General features: G+C 32.6%; 3 protein-coding genes across 3 annotated transcripts; 2 read left to right on the top strand and 1 right to left on the bottom strand.

Moving 5' to 3' along the window:
* Positions 1-397: 397 nt before the first annotated feature.
* Positions 398-6,119, bottom strand: LOC129895922 (14-3-3-like protein). The gene is made up of 5 exons (XM_055971709.1): positions 5,862-6,119; positions 3,491-3,985; positions 3,281-3,403; positions 983-1,099; positions 398-706 (listed from the first exon to the last, which is right to left on the bottom strand). Exons 2-5 carry the CDS (start codon positions 3,962-3,964, stop codon positions 644-646), a joined length of 777 nt encoding a protein of 258 aa, XP_055827684.1. The 5' UTR covers positions 3,965-3,985; positions 5,862-6,119; the 3' UTR covers positions 398-643.
* A 3,551-nt stretch (positions 6,120-9,670) lies between these two features.
* Positions 9,671-11,223, top strand: LOC129894872 (uncharacterized). Its single transcript, XM_055970483.1, has 2 exons — positions 9,671-10,035; positions 11,011-11,223. The coding sequence occupies exons 1-2, from the start codon at positions 9,802-9,804 to the stop codon at positions 11,221-11,223; spliced, it is 447 nt and encodes a 148-aa protein (XP_055826458.1). The 5' UTR covers positions 9,671-9,801.
* Positions 11,224-14,339: 3,116 nt separating this feature from the next.
* LOC129896439 (30S ribosomal protein 3, chloroplastic-like) lies at positions 14,340-17,571 on the top strand. The gene is made up of 2 exons (XM_055972341.1): positions 14,340-14,721; positions 17,160-17,571. Exons 1-2 carry the CDS (start codon positions 14,482-14,484, stop codon positions 17,439-17,441), a joined length of 522 nt encoding a protein of 173 aa, XP_055828316.1. The 5' UTR covers positions 14,340-14,481; the 3' UTR covers positions 17,442-17,571.
* The last annotated feature ends 755 nt before the right edge of the window (positions 17,572-18,326 follow it).

The raw sequence follows: 18,326 nt of genomic DNA, 5'->3' as shown, positions 1-18,326 counted from the left end.
CTACCACACCAAAGTAACTATATACTCACATGAAAAGTTCAAACAATTTTGAGCAAGAGGGTACATGTACTTAAAACTGACACAGATGGGTAGATAGAGAATATCCCAAATTGTCGGGTCAATGTGAGCTTATTCATCAAAAAGGACGGCCAAGATTGTAACATGTTCATCGATATACAATGTGACACTTTTATAAACAATGGCATCAAGGCCAGTTTGTGCACATTTTGACTTATTTATTACTGGTTCATCATTCAAAGATAAAATTAATCAAACTCGCTTACACAAGATATCCACACTAGAAACCCCCGGGCTTGAGAAAGACAAGAAGATATCCAGGTAAGATGAAAGGAGGCTACAAGATAATTGATTTGGGAATTATTGAATTACTCAAAAATACGAAGCAAATTAACATATGCAATTGAAACTAGAAATACAAGCCAACACATCAGTACACAAGAAATAGTAGTATTCCAACTCTAATTATTAAAATGACGATGCAAATAGCATCACAACAAATTGTACTAAACATATTTCTTTTATCATACTAAAACCTACTTTTATATCAAACAACTTCAGCAGTGAGACGAAAAGTCATCGAAAATCACAAAAATAAGGAGTACAAGACTAAGCTACTAAGTTGTCACTGCTGTCCATCACCTGACTCTTGTTTTGAAGCTTCCCTGATCTCATCCCCGGCATCATCCTGGAATCATCATTTCACAACAGAAAAACCATTGCATTGTCAGATTGGCAATGATCAACGCAATAATGCACATATTATTTAACATATTAGTATTTCGCAAATCAACCTAGTCCATATCCTAAATGAACACAGAGGTCATGGCCTTCCTGACAAGTCTTTCACTCGTGTGCATGATCAGGAGAAGGAAAGTAATACACATCTGATTGTTCATTTTATGAAGGAAACTGTTGTGTGGTTGGATGTGCATTTCAGAGAGAGAGAGAGAGAGAGTCTTACGGTGGTATCAGAAGTCCAAAGTGTGAGATTGTCTCGGAGAAGCTGCATAATCAGTGTACTGTCCTTGTAAGATTCCTCACCCAATGTATCCAGCTCCGCGATGGCATCATCAAAGGCCTGATACGAAACATCACTGCTTATTAAGGTTTCTACACATTGATAGGAGCATCTTCATGCTTTCATTTTTCTATTATTGTAGTGTTGCTTTCGCAGGGCTCCAAAACTACATATCACTCCCAGATAGGAAGGGCAGTGGGAATGGGAGAAAGCTACACCTAAAAAGTACAGACAACCAACTATAAAATAACAAAGAAACTATCACTCATAAGCTCGAGATAAAAACAGAAGAGATTTTTTTTTCCAATCAGGTAAGAGTTAAGACATACTGAAGTTAAAATGACTCTCTAGTTTCAATCACTTTCACCAACTGAGTAGCTTGCACAATGAAAGTATTACATTGTCAAGAGTTTTATCTCAATCAACTGTGTAACCATTTTCATGTTCTCAATGTACTTTTGCAATAATCTGCTTCGACTTTAATTATATGAAGTCAAAAAGGAAAGTGGTATAGGTTGACAGTTAAAAAAAAAACACCAGCATTCACATAGTTATACAACAAACATATATTCAACCATGCCAAATAAATTGCACATTTGTTTTATCATGCTGTCTAGAAGAGTCAAATATCCATTCCTCAATGTCAGGCTATATATTTCTTTCGCGAGAATGGTAACAAAATGTCAGATATTTTATCCTCTCCAATTCTCCATTTCTTCTTACGCTAGTTGCCATTCCATTCTTTCTGAATAAAAGCTTGGCCACAGCTTATAGCTTGAGAAATTACCACATTGTCGAAAACCAACCAGGTCCCATCCCATTTATGATTTAAGTATTTAACTACTAAAAATCTTCTCAGACAACAATAGATTTCTTTAGACATTCACGTGCTTGGATATCTGTAATCCCATTGATTCTCCATTAGTAAAGATTGTTAGAAGATTACACATACATCATCTTCAAAAAAAAAATCTTGAAAGTCTAGGCTGGTCCCTTGATATGAGACAGATATATATTTGGTCAAAGACTTCATGAAATATTATAGATGCAACATGGAAGGTACATCGCCTGAATATCTTAAGAGATGGAAAATTCCTTTATCCTATCACTATAAACAACAAGAAGATGCTCATTTGTTGGTCTTCTTTAAATCTTAACAATGTATTTGACTGGACTTCGGATTGTCTTTCCTCTGTTAACTCACACTGGGCAAAAGGATTTATTCTTTGGTTCCCGAAATCCAACTGCCTACTAACCTCAGATATTTCTTTACTGGGATTGTGATTCTTTTATTTGATAGGTAAAATTTCAATGAGATTCTTACCCTCGAGCTAACTAAACAAAGCACTCATTTTACAAACTAGCCCATGCAATTTCTTGTTTCATCAATCTTTATCATAAGAAAGTTTCGCCCAACATAGATTGAGGTTTAGAAAAGCTATACCCCCTCTCCCCCCAAATCTATGGAGTCGCAGAGCTGTTTTCTCTCTCCACCATTATTTCAAATGTTAAGTGTTACAAATAAAAATATCTTCATGGAACTAAATAGGCAAGTAGAGTCAACAACAACAAACATTTGTTTTCTGCTTCCATGGGGAGAGAGCTAATTCTAATGGGAGCGCATATGAAATGGAATCTTGAGAGTGGTTTGAAGATGTCCCAACCCAGGTAAAGAAGTTATAAGCATAACATCTCAACTGATGGTACCTTTGAAAATAATTTAGTATGTCATAATTTCTCCTAAAACATAGTAAAGGACTAAATACTAACATGTTTCATTTAGTTTTGTACATGGAGAAGTACTATAACCCCGGGCCACTAACATCCTAACACAACGGGGAAAAATAATGCAAAAAAATGATGCCCTCCTTTCAGTTCAAACAAAATAACCAATTAAAATTTTTGGGCTTAGAATGCAAAAATAACTTTGCTCCAACCTTTAGTCATAAAAGCTGGTGCGATTGATGATTTCTTTCAACAAATTAAAAGGTGAAAAAATAACCACTTAATGATTGAATACCAAACTTCATTGTCCTTGTGATGCATCAAAGCTAAAGTTAGTTTACAACAACTGCGCCTCAATCCCAAATACAAAGCTAATGATAATTCATTTTTGAAATTTCACATTCAATTTTGAATTAGTAAGGATATCTAACTCTTTCGTAGTCTAAGCATGATTGACCAACCGCATGTAAGATAATAATTTTAAGTTAAACAAATCAACTAAGCTGAGAAGCATACCTGTTTTGCAAGGTTACAAGCACGATCAGGTGAGTTAAGAATTTCATAATAGAACACTGAAAAGTTAAGGGCAAGTCCCAGCCTGATTGGGTGAGTAGAAGCCAGTTCAGCCAATGCAATATCCTACACCACAAGACACAAAACAACTCGAATCATTGTTATATACATTAACCAGCTGATATAGTGAACTGGTAACCATGAATCACCTACCTGAGCAGACTTGTAGGCTAATAAAGTGTTCTCGGCAGCTTCTTTCCTCTCTGCCCCTGTCTTAAACTCAGCCAAGTACCTATGGTAATCACCTTTCATCTTCAAATAAAACACTTTGGACTCAGCTGTTGAGGCTGATGGTACTAAATGGGACTCGAGAAGGCTCAAAATCCCATCACATATCTTGCTGAGCTCAGCCTCAATTTTGGCTCTATATTCTTTAATGCTACTAACATGGTCTTCATTCCCCCGGCTCTCCTCTTTCTGCTCAATTGAAGATATTATCCTCCATGAAGCCCTTCTTGCACCAATCACATTCTTGTAAGCCACAGAAAGAAGATTTCTTTCCTCCACAGTCTGCTCTTCAACATCTACCTTTGCAACCTTCTCCATAAACTCAACCATTTCCTCATACCTCTCAGCCTGCTCAGCCAGCTTGGCCATGTACACATTTTCTTCTCGTGAATCGGCCATGTTTGTTGTCTGTAAAGTTACCTGGTACAACAAAATGTCCAGGTAAACTAAAATTGACAGATAGCAGAAAATATTGATTCTATGCATAGCTGGACTCATTTTTGGAACTAAGTAATCCTCCTCCTCCTTACATATTCCTTAAATATTTTTGGGACACTTTGAAGGCATTTGGACATGATTTGGTTGAGATTTGAGGAAAATTAGTTATTGAGGTTGAAGTTGAAAACAATATTTGGAAGTTGAAGCTGTAAGTGAAAACTTGAGATAAGGGTTGTGCTATTGACATGTTAGGTTCACCCTTTATAGTCGACTTGATAGAACTTAATCCCATCTAAGCAGTCTTTTAAATAAAATCTCATTATTACTATTCAAAAATCAAAGAGTTTTGTTTTAATTAATAGAGTTTCAAACATTTTAAAGAATTCAAAGTTAATTTAAATATTAGATTGTAAATCTTATTCCAACAGCATATGATAGTATGACACACAAAAATTATACACGTTTACCCTCTTACTCTAAACATTGTCAATTTGTCATCTTTCTTTGATGGAGGGAGCATTACTAAATCTAAAATGGAGACAAACCAGCAATATTAACAAACTAGCTTAAAGAAATCCAACTTAAAACAATCAATCTAGTCAAAAGTTAAAAGATCTTAATTTTTGTTTGAACTCATAACATATGAATTGCAGTGAACAATTACCTTAAACCAAACCGCTAACATATGGATTTTGACTTATAATCACTGATAGCCTAAAATTAACTAGCACTGCAATTTAACTTGTTGTAGAAGTTATTTGCCATATGTTCTACTAGGTTATTAGTTGTAAATAGTTTGTTTAGATGACCTAATAGTATCCATATAACTAAGGAGCACGGGTTCGATTCCTCGAAAACAATCTCTCTTTCTACCCCCATTAAGCTCCTGTTTGGCCATAGATTTTGAAGTTGAAACTTGAAAATTTGAATTTTTGAAGTTGTGTTTGCACATGCAGTTAGTTACTTGGAAATTTTTTTAAGCTTGTGAGTGAAAGTGATAATTTCTCCCAAAAATTGATTGGACTAATTTTTGGAACTTGAAAAAAATTTACGAAGACAAATTTTCAAAATCTGATCCAAAATCTATGGCTAAACAGATTTGAAGATAATTTTTCACAATCTAATCCAAAATCTATGATCAAATGCTAGCTAAGGTAGATATATAAAGTGTGTGTATATCTCGCCGTCGCTGGCCTCCACTTGAGGGACTAGCATTTGTCCATGGAAATATTTTACTTTTTTTTGGAGTTGAATTACAGAAAACACGGGATATAATTTACTTTTTTCTGCAGTTGAATTTCAGAAAACACAGTTGGCCATAAAACTCCTAAATTTGAAGAAAAAAAAACACCAAAAAAAACTATTTTCACTTTTTACTCCAAATTACTCACAAAAAATTCAAAAAACAACTCTAATTTGTATTCGTGGCCAAATCCAATTTTCAAATTTAATTATTCATTTTAAAAAACAAAAACTACTTTTTTTTAAATACTCACAATTTTCATGGTCAAACACCCCAATATATGTTGTTGTTTTTTTTAAAATATTGGGATTTGGGGGTAAGGAAAGGGGAAAATAGGGAGAGGATTATAAGTTGGAAATCAACCCTCACCAACAAGCTAAAAGTTCAAATAGTAACTAAGCTACATTCCCCTATATATATATATATATATATATATATATGTTGTTCTTGAGGGTACAAGACTACAAGGGGATATGAAGACTTCAAAAAGGACTATTGGATATTAATCTATAGGTATCTGGATGAAACAAAACCCAGTAAACAGAATCTAATGGTACACTTATAAAGCTGAACTAGCCAATAACATAGGAAGTAAAATATGAATTAGAAAAATACCTGTTGATTGATGCCTCTGATTCTATAGCTCTTTTGGAAGAATGAGAGATTGAGAGGAAAAAATGAAAAAATTGAAGTGAATTTAAAGGAAAAAAAGGCTTATTGAAGATTTACGTGTTTCACGGGCTGACCCGTTTGGTGTGGCTGCCGGTTGAAGTCGTGCTGGCTTTCACGGTTTTCTTTTGAGCTATAAATAGGATTTTATAGCAAACTTGTCTCTCATTTCTCCCTCTCTCTCGCTCCTTTCTCTCTCCCTTCTTTCTCTCCATCGCAAACAATGTTGCAGCCCCAAAAAAACATTCAACATAATATGACAATTGTATTTGTATTATGTATCAAATGTATTTGTATTTCATATTGACTATATTTATATTATGTCAATTGTAGTCGTCGATATAAACTGTATTAGTTAATATAACTGATACAATTATATTAGATATATAAAACAAATCAATTGTATCAATTATATTTATGATAAAACTTGATCAACGAATATAATATGTATTCATTCTTCCTGTCAAATGTATTATGCATCGATTGTATTCAATCAAATATAGGTGAGATTTGTATTTTATATCAATTGTATCCAGATAACTATATTTGTATTTTGTATCAATTATATTAATGATACAACTTGATACAACGAATACAACATATATTCATCTTCTCTCTTCCCTCTCTCGATCTCGCTTGTCTTTCTCCTCCTAATATTTAGCCAAATATAATAGTTTTTGATACAATTGTATCCACTGATACAAATCAGTTGTATAAATTGTACTCATGATATAACCTGATTAAACATGAATTCAACATCTCTCTCTTTCATATCTCGCTCGCCTCTCTCCTCCCTCCTCCCTCTCATAGTCTCGCTCGCCTCTTTTCTTTGCCAAACGTGTAGCTATGAATCGTAATTAAGCAAACTATAGCTATAGATCTCTAATTAAGTGGTGAAGCCACGAGAATTAGGGTTGGGCGTTCGGTATTTGATTCGATATTTTTAAAGTTCGGGTTCGGTAATCGGTAATTCAAAGTATATATCAAATACCGAACTTTCAAACTTCGGTTCGGTAATTCGGTAATCGGTAAATCAAATTTCGATTCGGTACGGTATTCGGTAATACCATATTTTTTTAATAGTTAATGTACAATAAAAATTTATCCGCATTTAATATTTACATTAACCTAAAGAATACATATCTTAACTTACATTTTTATTACTACACCATAATTAAGTAATATATGCATTTTAACTTACCGAATACTGAAACCGAAATTGCACTGAAGCCACATTCTACGGAGGAGAAATGATACATCATAAACAAAGAGAAAATAATTTATGAATAGATACAGGATAAAAAAATATTACCATGTAATAAAAATGATGAAAAAGAGTGAAAATAAAAATCTCTAATATATCACACATAATTTTTATACATATGTTTTTCTTTGAATTATCCAAAAATTCTACATCACTGCACTAATTATTAATTAGTTCCTACAAAGATATGAAAGAGTTGGAATCTTTCATTTTCAATGTAACTACCAAACAGTTTATGTAGACAACTGACGTGGTGAATCATGCAAAGTGAAATTAGAATTCTTAACCAATTGCATAAATTTGAAATTAGAATTTATAATTTTTACATGTACATGAATTTAAATTTTAGCAGTTATCCATAATGTACGTGTTTGAAAGTGTGCATATAGTATGCTATAAACGTGGGAAAGTTGAAATGGAAATGAAAAAATGGGATAGTTTTCTCTTACTAAACTCTTCTTTTTTTGGTAATTTTTCTTCTTTTTCCAGTTTTTTTGTATTAATAAAAAAAATTGATATTCGATATTTTCCGAATACCGAAACCGAAAAATCAAATACCGAAACTGAAATACCTAATTTTATATTTCAGTACCAAATACCGAATTGAATTATCGAATACCAAAATACCAAAATAGCAGATTCGATAATTCAATTTTTGATATTTTATGCCCAACCCTAACGAAAATTGCAAAATTAAAATTTTGAGTTAAAAAGAAAAGACAATGAAAATGAAAGTCTGAGGCTCGCCGAGTGGGTCGGCAACACGCCGAATTGCCTATGCAAGTGAGCCCGAGCTCTCCAAAAAGAACAAAGAAGGGGGCAAGTTGGTAAGGAAAGATTAGGCGAGCTAGAAGACGACTCGCCGAGTCGAATAGGCGAGCAAGCTCAGCTCGCCAAAAAGATCAGAGAGATTGGCTAGTTTGAGGGAAGGATTAGTCCAGGAAAGAGATGTTCGGTGACTCGCCAAGTTGGAACAGCGAGCAACATCGAGCTCGTCATTCAGAGAAATTATCCCTTAAAGCTAGGAGATTTGGCGAGAAGCGTGGAGGTCAGCGACTCGCTGATTGGGTCGGTGAGCATGACCCACCTCGCTGAACCGTCCCACCAGATTCTTAAGTAGGGTTATTTCCGTCAATTTCGTCTTGTTCAATTCCTAGACTACGTTATTTTAAGCCTAAACCTAAGACTATAACTACCCAAACCCTTTGAATTCTCCTCGTTCACTCCCCAATCCTCTATTGCAAGAATCTTCTCTCTAAAACATTCTCCCAAGGGTTTCATCTTCTAGCATGTTAGGGTTCAAGGAATCTCAAGTTCAAAGTCTCCATAATCTTTGCACTATGGCTCCATTGCACAAAGTATGTGAGAGTTCACCAATGCATCCCATTTATCCATTGGGCCCAAAAGATCCCAACTCTATAAATTCTTCATGTGTCTTTGTTATTCGATTTCGATTAATGTTATTTTCCATTATCACGCATGAATTTACTACAATACATGATTTCCAATCTATTTCACAGGACCCATGCATTGAGCTATGATTTCAAATTGCAAATGTTGAATTTATGAAATTATGATTATGAATTTTGATGATATATTTTATGAAAAGCTATGATGATAATGAATTATGTTTCTATGATGTTTCAAGCAATGTATTAAAAACTAGTGAACTTGATCACGCTTCGCGCGATTATAAAATACCTCGTTAAATTTATTAAATACTTTTTAAAGTATTAAGTGCTAAAAATACTATAAAGTGTATTAATTCAATTTATTATTAATACTCAAAAGTTAACAATTTTTGAAATTCTAAATCATGTAAGAGTCTTTGCTGTTCTAAGATATTTCTTACTGATAAAAATATTCTCTTTATTTTTATTTAGAAAATTAATTTAATTTTATAGTGTTAAATATTCTATGTGCACTTATATATAAAGTGAGTAAATTTATATAATATATTATTTCATAAGAATATACGATTTTTCATTTATTTTTTTAAATATGTATTTGTGTTATGTAATTTATGGAGTGTTCTTTAATATTTAAATCTATTTTACCAATGTATTGATTTTTTATTTGAATAATACATGATGAACTCCACCTTGTTGGTCCCCTTTCTGTTTCCCCTTCCCCTACGCCCATTTTTTTTTTTAAAAAAAACTATTTTAGGCAAAACATAAGGAGGAAAATACAGATGTATCATAATTTTATGCAAGTTAATGCATTATTTTTTAAATTAATATAATTTTAAGGTAAAATTACCCTTTTACACATATTCCCCTAATATATTTACTTTTATTCCATATACACCAAAAAATTTCCAAATTCCCTCTTTTTCCTTTCTCTCTCTATACCTCTCTGATACATCCGCCTATTCCTTTATTCTTGCCCTAATTTGCTCTAGTTAATTTGTTACTCTTCAACTGTTAATCAATTTCAAGGTTCCAAATAAGGTATATTTCAATCTTTCCTTATATGAAATTTTACTTCATCCTCATTCAATCTGATTTCTCCTAAAATTTGTATATTTTGATTTCTTCTGAAAATCTTTGAAAAATCTTCTAAATTTTTATCATTTGTTTTCTTCTGTAAATCTTTCTGTTTTTGTTTCTCATACCTTCAATGGAATCCGTTCATGGTCTCAAACAGTCCACTAAAAATCAACGAATTCTTGTTTCTCCTGGTTCTGATTCGTCTTGGGAAGGTTACGACGAAGTTAGATCCAAACATCGTAACGATCCAACAGTGATGAATAAGCTACGTGAGAAATTGAAGTCGAAAGCTACAGTTAAACATGCACCCAAAGAAATAGACAACAAGATTGAAGGGGTTACAACACGCCCTAATCTCCCAAAGGTATGTGGTCAATTAAGTTTTTTGTTTTAGAATGAAAATTTTGTGAAGGTTTTAATGATTCTGATATATATCATTTATGTATCAGATTCATAATGTATTTTTAAAAGGAATTTTTTTTGGAGATTTTATATTTTTGATACATCATGTTTAAGTGTCAGTTTCTGTTGTTTTAATTTTTAATGATTCTGATACATATACATTTATGTATCAAATACATAATGTCTTTTTCAAATGTATTTTTTTGGAGATTTTCTATTTCTGATACATCATGTTTAAGTGTCAGTTTCTGTTGTTTTAATTTTTAATGATTCTGATACATACATTTATGTATCAGATACATAATGTCTTTTTCAAATGTATTTTTTTTGGAGATTTTCTATTTCTGATACATCATGTTTAAGTGTCATTTTATGTTGTTTCAAGTTTTAACGAAGCTGATACATATCATTTATGTATCAGATACATAATGTTTTTTTCAAATGCAATTATTTGAGATTTACTATTTCTGATACATTATGTTTAAGTCTCAGTTTCTATTATTTCAAGTTTAATGATTCTGATACATCTACATTTATGTATCAGATACATAATGTCTGTTTCATATGCAATTTTTTGAGAAAATTATTATTTCTGATACATCATCTTTAAGTCTCAGTATTTGTTATTTTCAAGTTTTAATGATTCTGATACATATATATTTATGTATCAGATACATAATGTTTTTTTCAAATGCAATTTTTTGGAGATTTACTATTTCTGATACATCATGTGTAAGTGTTATTTTTTGATGTTTCAAGTTTTAATGATTCTGATACTTCTATATTTATGTATCAGAATATAATATATAATTGTTTTTGATACATTTTCTGTATGTATCAGATTCTCATCTCATGCATCAGATATTTTAATGCATATGATACATCGTATTTATGTATAAAGTTCAAGTTGTATTTAACCATTTTCATGTCAATGCAGGGAATGAAATACGTCATCAAGAAGATCACGTCCCACCCATTGAGATTCGGAACGGCATATAGGGCTAATTTTCTTGATGATTTTGAATCATCAATAGGTGGAGATATTGTTGTCAGAAGGCCATTGATGGTTATGTTAGCGATAACGACGATCCCAAAAAAAACTAGGAGAGACATCTCTCCAAACCAAGGAGAACTGATTGATGTCCAGTAGTTTTTTTTTATAGTAAACATTTTAGGTGATTCTGATTCTTTTAATGTATCTGATACATAAACTGTAATGTATCAGATTTAATATGTTTTAATATTTCCATACATCAGATTTACTATGTTTTTCTCTGGTGTCAAAATCGAATATAAAATTAAAGTTTATGTTTTATATTTCTACTGTATCAAACTTGTATCGAGTATAATATTCATAAGTGTCACATTTTGTGAATTCTGATACATGAATCAAGTTTTATTTATTATGATACATCATGCACATGTATCAGATTCTCATTTCTCAATATTTAATGATTTCGATACATTAATTTTTAAAATTCACGTACATAATTGTCGCCTTCTTTAATAGATCAGTAATTGATATAAAGAGCCAATCTTTTATCCATAAATAGCTGATGTGCATTAACTATTCTATAGCTAAAGTTATGTATCAGATACATAACTTATGTATCAGCAAAAGTGAAAAAATAACTGAAATCAAATTCGGTATGAATTGATGCTCTGTTTTTTCCATTCGAGACGACGCTCTGTTTTTTGGCTTGAATCTTCATGGACATAACAATTGATTTTTTTAACAATTGATGTATCAGATACATAACTTATGTATCACCAAAACTGAAAAAAAATTGAAATCGAAGTTGGTTTGAATTTATGCTCTGTTTTTTTGGCTTGAATCTTCAACTTCACAACCGTTATTTTTTTAACCAAATTAATACCATTAATTAGATTAATAATTGATTTAAAGAACCAATCATCCCTTATATTAAGATATTATCCATAAATAGATGATCTTCATTAATTACTCATTAGATAATTGATGTATCAGATACAAAACTAATGTATCAGAAAAGTTGAAAAAAAAGGGGATATCGGATAATTTTGATACAATGAGGGATGTATAGTAATTAGACTTTTCCATTATGGGATTTAGGTAAAGTTTACTAATTTTAATATGTGTATTTAGGAAGATTTTCTCTTGCTTTCATTAAACGATAAATTTTTTGTTCGAAGAATCTTTCTTCTATTTCATTTTCTTTTTGAAATTTTATCCTTTGATTGTCCTTGTTTTTCTTTTTTACTTTTTATCATTATCTTAATAAATATTTGTATTGCTAATTTTGTAAGTGTTGTTGTAGTTGTAGGATCATTGACCATTGATTCTTCCTCATGAACCTTTTATCCTTGATGTCTAACTCTCTCATAATCCAAAGATAATTCAATCGTATTCGCCTTTGAGAAAAAGACTGAATTAATTTTTATAGCAGCTCATGCATATTGATTTTACGCCTTCTAATATTACGCTTTTTTCATCATGATTTTTTTTTTAACCACTCGTTAATGTTTTTTTTATCTTGAATATTAAGATATTCATATAAAACATAGACTAAATGCACATTTTCACACCTCCATGACTCGGAGTGCACTCTTTGAGGCTTTTGGTGGGGTGCCTGAACTAGCTAGGGTCTTAAGGGTTGGGGTCCCCAAAGGAACCTGACCTAAAATTTTACTTTATTGTTGATTTTTTTTCCTCAAATTGGGATTGTCTAGAATTTAGTCATATATGCCCAACTTCAAACAACTATAATTGAAGAGATGAATATATATTTGAAATAAGAAACGTAGTGATTGGTTGGTTCGTGGACATAATTATCCTCGTATTATTATTTTGGAATCTTGTCCTAATCTTAAACAATCTAGTAAGTACATCTAAAGTTTGCTAAAGTTAATTTTAGATCGATACAATTACACAAATTTATAAACTTGGACTATGATTTTAAACTTTAAATAAGGTCATATAATAGGATATTTATGCATACAATCCCTCTCCCCCCCTCCCTTTTGTGATGGCAATGGGGCGGAGTGGGATGGTTGCAAGGCAAAGTGAAAACCCACATAAATTCGTAAAGATTTTATTCCCTCCCGCCCCACCCCTCATAGCAAAATTTTCTGGTTTTAATCCATTCCTCTCCGCTTCGTATAGACCCGCCCCACATAATTTACTATTTTGTTTGAACAATTTGAAAGACCCTAAAATATTGATTTAAATAATAAGTTTTTTATGTATTATTTCAAAATCTTCTTTTTGCTATACTTGCTGGAGACTGTTTTTTTGAACAAAATTATTAGAAGTTTTAGATTAGATGTAATTTTTCCAGTTCTCTGTAATAAAATTTGATGGTACAAAAAATTGTTAAGAATTTGTTTTATTAAATACAGTTTAGAAACATTTAGGGTCTATTTGGAAAGCCATCTAGTAATTAGAATTGGTGTAATTATTAAGTGGTAATTACACTGGTAATTATAATGATATGTTTGTTTGTTAGAATGTAATTACGGTGTAATTTCCATTGTCCTATTTGGTTGGACAAATGTAATTATACAGTTAAATTTTTAAAAATCAGGTTTTAAATAAATAATACTATTACTTAAATTAATTAATTAATACAAACTTTTTTCTTGGGCACAATGACAAACAAAATAAATGAAACTTATTGTGCCAAAAAAATACAAAGATCAAACATACAAATAATTTATCAAGACATCAAAATATGAAAATAAAAAAATGAATCAAGAAAGAAATCTTACTTGAAAAAAGAAGTATAGGGTCTGTTGTTGTGTGTTAGAAGTGAAAATGTCCAAACAAACAAAAGAATGTCTTCTCATAGTTCAAATAAAAATATATCTAAAAAGATAGTATTAAAAAATGTCATGTAATTACACAAATATGTTACCCTTTCCAAGGAATTGAGAAGTGTAATTACTCTCCTTCAATTACACCAATTACTCTCATGCCAAGTAATTACTACATCAATTACGCCAAATTTCAATTCCATTATAATTTTCCAAACAAGCACTTAATTTTAATAAATATAATAAAAATTGAATGAAATATAGTTTAGATTGTCAAATTTAGTTTACTTTGAAAGATAATCCACACCCCGCCCGGTGTTAAATTTTCAAAAAAATTATTTTAACCTGAACCAGCACCTGCACCCGCATAATATTAAACTTACCTGCACCACATAAAATTAAATCCGCACTGCCCTACATCCGTACCGTCTCATTGTCATTCCTAACTAAAAACCCAAACCCCAAAAATATGTCCGGGTCGGGTTATTGTTCTGTCGGACCTTGTTTTCTTATCTAGACGATGATGAACACTGCACAATGACAGACAGAGCAGGTCTTCTTCATAAGAGTTTCCTCTCTCTCCGTCTTTTCTTGGAAGATAAATTAACAGTTAAAGATGATGTTATCAGTGGCTACACTGAATTGGGTTCCTGGGTTTTCTTCGAAGAAGCAATTTTGTTCACCCAAAATTGTTTCCTTTACAAAGGGGCAGTCTTTTTCTCGACCTTCTAATGTCTCAGTAATCGAACCCAGAAGAAATCTTGGCGTTTTTTCTACCTCAGCAGAGGCTGCCGTAAGTTTTGCCGAAGAAACATCGACCCATGATTCTATTTCCTCAGATTCTCTTCAAAAAGAGGTAATTTTCTCTCTCTAACCATCCTTTTAGGTGTCCTTTGTTAGAGTGTATACGAATAGTATTGAATATGATGCATTAGTAATGCTGAGATTAAAATAGACCCTTGTCGTCTGGTAGGAGCTTAGTGCATCGCGGCTGCATTATATAATTCTTTATTTTTTTGTTGAATTGTGGGAAGTGAACCATCCTCTTAATGTTTAAAGATTTAGAGCCGTTTGGATTGGCTTAAAAAAAGTAATTTTATGTATGAAGTGCTTTTAGAACTTTGAAGTGCTGAAATTTATTTTTATAAATAAGCAGTTGAGTGTTTGGATAAAAGTGCTTATGATGTGAATTTCAGGGTTAAAAGAATAAAAAAAGGTAGTTTGGGAATTTAGTTAAAATACAAGGGATATAAAAGTAATTTCCATAGTCAAAGAAAATGACTTTAAGCACTTTGGAAAAAAAAAAGTCAGGAATCCTAACTTTTCATTTTTGACTGACTTTAAGAACTTTATAGCTTAAAGTCAGCATTAGGCAAACACGTCCAAAAGTTAAAAAGGGGTTTTAAGTTGGTTTTGACCAACTTAAAGCCAATCCAAACGGGCTCTTAGCACCCAATGGTGTGTCCTAACGGTCAATAGAACTAGAATGAAGACTATGGGAACCATGAAACAATTCCGTAGAATCTCACAAGAAAAATATGTGATTTTTCCTATTTGTACTTGTGGGAAGATGTAGGTGTCCGGTGGATTAATTGAGGTGCTTGCCGGGATTACTAATTTAAAAAAGAGAAGTTATAAGCTAGGATACTGGGGCAATTTCTCTCTTGAAATTTTCAAACTAGGATAACTTTGTTATCCGTTTCGGTTTTTTGGCACAAAAACACCTTTGCCATTAGCTGGCTTAAAAATGCCCTCCCTACTATGTGAACATGTTTTCTCTACCCCTTCCTTCGATTGCTTTCATTTTGGGCCGATCATGTTTCATCTTCTTATCAGGATAGCCATTTAGCTTGCATTCTTAGGACTAGCCTTGAATACTATCCATTTTCTCATCGCATGATAATATGTATCTTGGTTGCTGTGCTCCCTGCGGGTAATAGCAAGAGAGTAAATAACGAATGATGCTCCAAACTCAAAGAGTGATTGAGTCCGACTCAAGCGAGTGAGTGAAAGGTGTGGCAAGCGAGCGAGTTCGAAAGTTGATCAAAGTGTGGGTTTGTACTCAGTTATATTGTAACATTCGATCTCTCCTTATTAGCGTACGCTAGATATTCGATTTAACTTTATACTATGTGAACATTATTTATATCTTTTTTCAGGAAAAAGGTCTTTTTTTGAAAAAGATTGAATTAATTTGTGAAGATGTGCAATCAAGAACAAGTACTTAATGCCTGATCAATATTCATTAGTCACAAAGCAAATGAAACTTTTTTTGTTAGGGATGATTTATAATATGTTAAAAATGACTAGAGGCCCAATTTCATTGGTTCCAAATTTTTGGGGATGATATTGACTTTGCTGTTGGGGATGGAGGATAAAATTGGCCCTTTCCTATTTGAGTTGGGACAACCGTTAGTGAGGAGGGAATTTTTGAGCCACTTGGCTAACAGCAATGACATTTTTGTGCCATAAAATGGAACAGAGGACAAAGTTGTCCTATTTCAAATATCTAAAGGGTAAAATTGGTCTTTTATCTTTATCTATTTTATTATGTCTGTGAGACTACAACAGATCTCCACGGTTTGATTTGTTTTCTTTTCTGGTTCTTTTTCTTGGGTCAGGTTGATGGATGACGGTTCAAACCAGTGCATCTGTTGTTTTAACACTATGTTGGTGAATGTCTCATTTAGTAGTTTAAGCTGTTACAAAGAGCGCTTTTATTTGTTTTGTTATTTATGCAACACGTCTCCGCGGGTCTGTTTCTTTTTCTTGGACCAAATTGATGGCTGGTGGTTCAAACCAGTGCATCTGTCTGCTTTAATGCTATGCTGGGTGTTGTTTAAAAGTTAGTTCAATCTGCTTTAATGCAATATTGGGTGAATGTCTCATTTTTGTTATTATCTGTTGTTTCTTGTACTTTGATTATCGTATTATTTTGTGGTAGTTATTGTTTCTTCTTTTCAATTTACTTTATCAAGCTTTATAGAGTACTTTGCCATGACTTTTCACTCCTGTTATTTCTTTTTTCTGGACTTCTTTGTTTTGCTTTTCCTGAGCCAACGGTCTATCAGAAACAACCTCTCTATCTTTATGTAGTAGGGGTAAAGTCTATGTACACTCTATCCTTACTAGACCCTGCTTGTGGGATTAAATTGGGTATGTTGTTGTAGTTACGTCTGCAATATCTTTATTTTGGTGTTTGATTCTTATTCACTTATTTTTTTGGTGAGAATTTAGTTAGATTTGCAACATTTTCATTTGGTGTTTTACTCTTACAATCTGCTGATTGTACAGAAGCTCAGAGTGGTGGTTAAGCCACTGGAGAAACCTAGGTTAGTGTTGAAGTTTATTTGGATGGAGAAGAACATTGGAATTTCACTAGACCAGGTAATTCCTGGTCATGGCACGATTCCGTTGAGCCCTTATTATTTTTGGCCTAGAAAAGATGCCTGGGAGGAACTTAAAGTCATGCTGGAGAGTAAACCCTGGATATCCCAGAAACAGACGATTATTCTTCTTAATCAGGCCACGGATATCATCAATTTGTGGCAACAGAGTGGTGGTGATTTAGCCTAAGCCTTCATAGAACAAGATTTATCGTGCTGCCACTGTACTTCGTCTTTTTTTTTTTTTGGCTATCATGCCTATTATGTGGCACATGTTGTTGCAACTTTTTTCACTTGGAAGGTCAGTTAAGCTTACTCAATTTGTTTGTTTGTTTTGATTTTCCTCTGTTTTTCTTTTTAATTCTTCGTGAATATTAACATCTAACAGAAACAAAATAAAATTGTACTGATTGGTAGGAATTTGGCTATGTTGAGTATCCCATGCCTCCTCTTATGAGCTAGGCTCAAGATCCATTTCTTATCATGGTATCAGAGTTAGAGTGTCACGACCCAAAAATCGAGGTCATGATGGCACACATTTCAAAACTCAATCTGATGTGTAACCTTAAAAATAAAACTCATATCAGACTCCCAAAGGGGAAAGTGATGCCACAATTTAAATAAAAAAAAAAACAATAAAGAGAAAATTATCCCAAAACCTAGTGTCATAAGTATAAAGAGCATCTAATACAAGGTTCGAATCTGAAGATACAACATAAGTCTCTGAATGATACAAAAGACTGAAAAATAAGGATAGACTAGTGACGATCCGAATTCTGGGACCTCACCACTAATCTGAGAATACACAATCCGCTAGAATATCAACTGCCACGTGAGGTACCCCGACTAGTATTTGCATCAAAAAGGGATACAGAAGTAGGGGTGAGTACAATTCACATGTACTCAGTAGGTTTTAGCTGACTGAGTATAACGAATTAATCAAACCTATGAAATAAACTAAGGAATGCTTTCACCTGTATACAGAAAAGTCCCACTTCGGCATCGGTGCCGCTAATTTATATATATAGTGGCGCGAGTAAAGTAGATCCGTAATAACAGCTCATAATCACAATTA

This window comes from Solanum dulcamara, chromosome 7 (assembly GCF_947179165.1).
Source record: "Solanum dulcamara chromosome 7, daSolDulc1.2, whole genome shotgun sequence".
NCBI classification, from domain to species: domain Eukaryota; kingdom Viridiplantae; phylum Streptophyta; class Magnoliopsida; order Solanales; family Solanaceae; genus Solanum; species Solanum dulcamara.
This window is presented reverse-complemented; position numbering and strand designations above follow the sequence as displayed.

What these genes read in the sequence shown, in the direction of transcription:
- LOC129894872 (XM_055970483.1), top strand. Translation starts at nt 9,802, where the DNA reads ATGGAATCCGTTCATGGTCTCAAACAGTCCACTAAAAATCAACGAATT. An exon ending in CACGCCCTAATCTCCCAAAG is followed by an intron (nt 10,036 to 11,010) that starts GTATGTGGTCAA and finishes ATGTCAATGCAG; the next exon opens with GGAATGAAATACGTCATCAA.
- LOC129896439 (XM_055972341.1), top strand. Translation starts at nt 14,482, where the DNA reads ATGATGTTATCAGTGGCTACACTGAATTGGGTTCCTGGGTTTTCTTCG. An exon ending in CAGATTCTCTTCAAAAAGAG is followed by an intron (nt 14,722 to 17,159) that starts GTAATTTTCTCT and finishes CTGATTGTACAG; the next exon opens with AAGCTCAGAGTGGTGGTTAA.
- LOC129895922 (XM_055971709.1), bottom strand. Translation starts at nt 3,964, where the DNA reads ATGGCCGATTCACGAGAAGAAAATGTGTACATGGCCAAGCTGGCTGAG. An exon ending in CTTGTAACCTTGCAAAACAG is followed by an intron (nt 1,100 to 3,280) that starts GTATGCTTCTCA and finishes GTTTCGTATCAG; the next exon opens with GCCTTTGATGATGCCATCGC. An exon ending in TTTGGACTTCTGATACCACC is followed by an intron (nt 707 to 982) that starts GTAAGACTCTCT and finishes TGATGATTCCAG; the next exon opens with GATGATGCCGGGGATGAGAT.